Genomic DNA, 4,753 nt, shown 5'->3' on the forward strand with positions numbered 1-4,753 from the left:
AGTCCTGGCGCTTATAGCAGGGCAGAGAACACACGCTTACAAGTGGCCCTGAAGTCCACAGAACCAGCTCACAGACAGCTGGGCCCTTCGTCGCTCGGCTATCGACCTGCTGGTTCATCGTGGCAGGTGACCATCACAGTAGACGATGGCAAGGATGTGGCATCTCTTTCCAGAAGAAAAATACAACCAAAAATTACGACTCAACTCACGACAAGGTGGTATACCAAATGTAGCATCAAAAAACAAATTTCGGTAGCAAGCAAATTATATATCAGTAATATGGTTCCTCTCGTAGCAATTCCCAAGTGACAATAGAAAACAAAAACAGAACAACCACCTTCATCATTTTCTCCACTACATTGGTGAAACTGAGCTGAGGGCACATAGGTTCGACGGTGGCAATGCATACCTTTCCTATCACAACCATATCAAATGGAAACCAATAACTAAGATGGTTATTTTCGCCGCCTTCTCCTTGTGACTTGTTGTGGGAACTTGAGGGGTGCTGGAAGTGTCATAAAAACTGGTTTAAAAGCACCTGTTGACACGGACTTGCATCCCAGCTGGTCATAATATGGTTTAAGCATCTGGCGGTTCATTTTCAAGTCCGCACATATATCCGTAGGTTCAGATCTGAAGTCATCAGCAAAAAGTGTGAGTACTAAAATGTAATTGATCAGAAGCTCGTGTTTCTCTGTCGACAAGGAAGAAGACCCTGGCTCCGTGAACATCAGCAACAGCTTGCGGTGCACCGCCTGTGGGATCATTGGTCCACGGATGGTCTGGTCTTTTTCTTTTCTTTTCTGCTTGGACATGGAGCTGTTGCGCGCCAACAAGGACAGGAGATGTGTGATATAGGATAGTATCCAAGCAAGCCTTTCCTGATCTTCACCCTACAAAACAAAACAAAAGCTAATGATTTTACATCACATGGAATAATAAGTGAAGCAACTCTTTCTAAATTAACTTTAGCACAATATTGGGCAGACAGTTAGTTTTCCATCATTAACTGCATAATATTGGGCAGCATAACTACGTAAATATCTACAAAGCAAAAACATGGAAAAGTAGCAACAATAGTGTCTTGATATCTGTCATCCAAATACAATAACAGAAAGAATGTGTGCCCCACATCACACATAAACTGCCTACGGAGTAAGGATGCATCCTAGACAGATCCACTGCAGAAAAATATCACGACAACGTAAAAATATCAGCTTTTCTCAAAAATCCTGCTCAAGTCTAGAATAAAGCTAGTTTCAAGAAGCTGGATACTACTGTGAGCATGCTGGTATTGAAACAAAACAAGGTCTTGCAACCGCCAGATAACACGAAAAGACATAGAAAACCATCACTATTTACCTGAAGTTCCTGCAACTTATTCACACGATTCGAGACAAAACTCCCATAGCCTTTCAAACCAAATTCTCCCGATTCAAAGTGTCCCACAATATCAAGAAGGTGTGGCCGTATATTTTTTGGAATGATCTCATCAAAAAGATATGCCTTTTCAGATGTATCTGCAGCAGGATCATAAGGTGGAATGTTGCGAACTTCCATTGATGCCTGACTATCAGTGGCATCTGCAGTGGTCTTGGACTCTCCAAGATCAAGGTCCAAATAAGCAGAAGGGTCATTCCTTTGTTCTTTTAGTGACTTCCACTTATTATCCTGCAAGGAATAGGAATACATATATTCAACTGAACCAAACCATGTTTGTATCCAAAACTTAAGTGTTAAGCATGTCAGAGGACACTGTTAAGATGGGAGAAGAGGAGAAGAAGAAAAATAATCCTGTAACATCATGAAAATGGCTGCGACCTATTTAAAATGGAAAATGTTAAGTTCACACATGTAACAAGTCTGTGGAAGCTTATTTTTACTTTAAAAACCAGTTACATACATATACAAGAAAGTATTTTCTTGTCACACTAAAAAGAGAGAGGAAAAGCCAAGTTTATCTAAATGCACAAAACTATTGTAGCAAGAGGTATATTATTTTCATGACAGTTCATGCTAAATATTTTCCATCATTACAACAAGAAAAAAACAGTGACACCTTACATTCATGACCATTATGTTCTACTCCCTCCGTCCCAAAATAAGTGACACTTATTTTGGGACACTTATTTTGGGACGGAGGGAGTACTACCGTACAAAATTCAACGCTCAGGCTCACAGCATGAAATAAAATAATAATTACAAAAAAACAAATATAGTCAACAGCAAAGACAGTAGACCCTGTACCACAAACATACCTTATCCTTATCTTTCTTGGTCCCATAAGCCTGGGTAAGATCTTGTCTGTTCAATTCAGTATCTGCTACAGAAGAACCTGCTTCTGCTGCTGACTGTTGTGAATGAGCCGGTTGCTGCACTTCAAAGTGTGGCTCTAGCCTCAAAATCTGTTTGGAAATACAAACATTCAGAATAACGCTACATATCCTCCAATCACAAATGCTAATCTTATTCGAACTAAATAAACCTCAGATACATTCAATGTAAACCATTATAATGGTCATACTGAGAAAGAAAATCCCCTTGCAGCAGTTCAGATACCATCTCACCAACCACAGGAACTCGGAGCAGGCACATCTGCTCACAAAATCTTAAATTATGCTAGCGATGTTACAGAATCACCCAGTTGCAGCATTTATTTTGAATTAAGGAGGTTAACCATAAAACCAATTACAGATTAGCGCAGTTCCAATGCCCACCCGAAATCTCTTGTTCCTTTGAGCAAGCATGTCAGTTCTTAGGACAAGAATTGATTTATAAACGGACTAGAACTGCTTATAAATATAAATGGGATCATAACATTTCACGTCAACTAAGAACAATACTACTGTATGTAGAATTGCTTAAACAAGACCGAACAAACTTTGGCGCCATCGGGATGGAGATGCTCACCTTGTTGGAGGCGATGGGGACAATCTTCAGAGTGCTGGTGGCCTTGTCGAGGACGCCGAGGGCGTAGCCGCAGAGCTGCGGCGCAGCGGCCTCGCCGGCGTAGCTCCGGCCGACGAAGTCGGGGCCTCCACCAGGGGCGCGGACCACTAGCTCGACGCGGTTATGGTGCTTCTCGTGGCGGAACAACCGCGCACGTGGGGGCTCTGCGGCCGCAAGGGGGTCGTAGCCCGTCGGAAAGTAGCCGACGACGGGGGCGGCGGCGCCAGGAAAGGAGGCATCTACAGTGACTTCGATGGCCTTGCGCTTCTTGGAGTGCCTCTTCTTCTTCTTGGAGGGGGCGGCAGGGGACGGGTCGGTTTCGTGGCTCGCCATTGGGGACGGCTCTAGGGTTTTGGAGGTCGTCCAGTGCTAGGGTTTTTTCGCTTAAGGCTGAGAGGAAGAATGGATGTTTGCACGAAAGTCCTCCACAACCACAACATTGCGTTTCATTTAAGCTATTATCTCAATCCAGTACCTGGGTATATTAGGCCAAGTCGTGGTTCGGCCGCGTCCCTTCTTCGAAGCTAAGGGACGCAAAACACGGTCCAACACGCGAAGCAAACAAATAAATGTTTTTTTTTCTTTTGGTTTTGATTCATTTTCGATTCAAATTTAAACCATATTTTGCATTGAGGCGGGTCGATTCCTGCAGGAGCACTTCTTTTTTGAGGGATTCCTGCAGGAGCACCTATGTGCCGCTTACTGCGGCAACCAGTCGGGGCGCCCCCCGACTTGGCGGCCCACACAAACCGCGAGCGGTGTAAAAATGAAAGAAAAACATGAAGCTTCAGCAAAGAATCAATCTTACGACCGTTCACTTCTAGAGCAAGGTAAGTAACCACTACGCCTGATTGATGCTTATGGTGATATGGCAATGCGAGTACTATAGAACTAGTCACATCACCAGATCCGGTTATTTTTTCTTTTCTGGACTTTTTTTTTGTAATTTCTGAATATTTTTCTTAAATGTAAGAACGTTTTTACGAACACACACGAGTTTTAAATTTAGTTAGCATTTTTTGAATATGTAATCAAATTTAAAAAAAGGAACAAATTTGAAGTTGTGGACAAATATTGAAAAACAGAAACATTCTTAAAAATTACGATCAGTTTTGATAAAAACATACAAGTTTTTTGAAATTTTGAACAATAATTTGAATTGTTGAAAAAAACTAAAGACAGGAACATATTTTGAATTTGTGACCAGATCCTGAAAAAGTATGAACATTTTGTTAAATTCTGAACAAAAATTCACAATCATGAACAAATTTTGACAAAATGCGAACATTTTTTGAATTTGCGAACACTTTTCAAAAAGAGGAGCATTTTTTAATTTGTGAACAAATTCTGAGAACATGACATTTTTTAATTTGTGTTTTTCTAAAACGGGAACATTTTTTTAGAATGATGAACAATTTTTTAAAGATGTGATTTTTTTTAAAAGAAAAATGTACCAGACAAAATTTGAAAAACGATCATTTTTTGAAAATTGCAAACAAAGAAATGTGAACAATTTTTGAAACATTCCAAAAAATGTTCTAGAATCTGAAATTTGTTCAAAAATTCAGAAAAATGGTCTATATTTTGAAAATGTGTGTACATATTTTGAATTTCTGAACATTTTCATAGACAAGAAGATTGTTTTGCCTATGCGAACAAAAAATTTGAAACTGCAGAAAATGTTTTCAAAAAACATGAAACTTTTTTGAATTTTCGAACAAATATTTGAAAATAGAACATTTCATGAAATTATGAACATTTTTTGAAACAAAGCAAACAAATATTGCAAGTTATGAACAAAATT

General features: G+C 39.8%; 1 protein-coding gene across 1 annotated transcript; it reads right to left on the bottom strand.

Annotated features, from left to right (window-relative positions):
• Positions 1–230: 230 nt before the first annotated feature.
• Positions 231–3,387, bottom strand: LOC123086023 (DNA-directed RNA polymerase I subunit rpa49). Its single transcript, XM_044507726.1, has 4 exons — positions 2,911–3,387; positions 2,259–2,405; positions 1,363–1,671; positions 231–893 (listed from the first exon to the last, which is right to left on the bottom strand). The coding sequence occupies exons 1-4, from the start codon at positions 3,280–3,282 to the stop codon at positions 456–458; spliced, it is 1,266 nt and encodes a 421-aa protein (XP_044363661.1). The 5' UTR covers positions 3,283–3,387; the 3' UTR covers positions 231–455.
• Positions 3,388–4,753: the final 1,366 nt, after the last annotated feature.

This window comes from Triticum aestivum, chromosome 4A (genome assembly GCF_018294505.1).
Source record: "Triticum aestivum cultivar Chinese Spring chromosome 4A, IWGSC CS RefSeq v2.1, whole genome shotgun sequence".
Taxonomy (NCBI): domain Eukaryota; kingdom Viridiplantae; phylum Streptophyta; class Magnoliopsida; order Poales; family Poaceae; genus Triticum; species Triticum aestivum.

What these genes read in the sequence shown, in the direction of transcription:
- LOC123086023 (XM_044507726.1), bottom strand. Translation starts at nt 3,282, where the DNA reads ATGGCGAGCCACGAAACCGACCCGTCCCCTGCCGCCCCCTCCAAGAAG. An exon ending in TCCCCATCGCCTCCAACAAG is followed by an intron (nt 2,406 to 2,910) that starts GTGAGCATCTCC and finishes ATTTCCAAACAG; the next exon opens with ATTTTGAGGCTAGAGCCACA. An exon ending in ATAAGTTGCAGGAACTTCAG is followed by an intron (nt 894 to 1,362) that starts GTAAATAGTGAT and finishes TTTGTTTTGTAG; the next exon opens with GGTGAAGATCAGGAAAGGCT.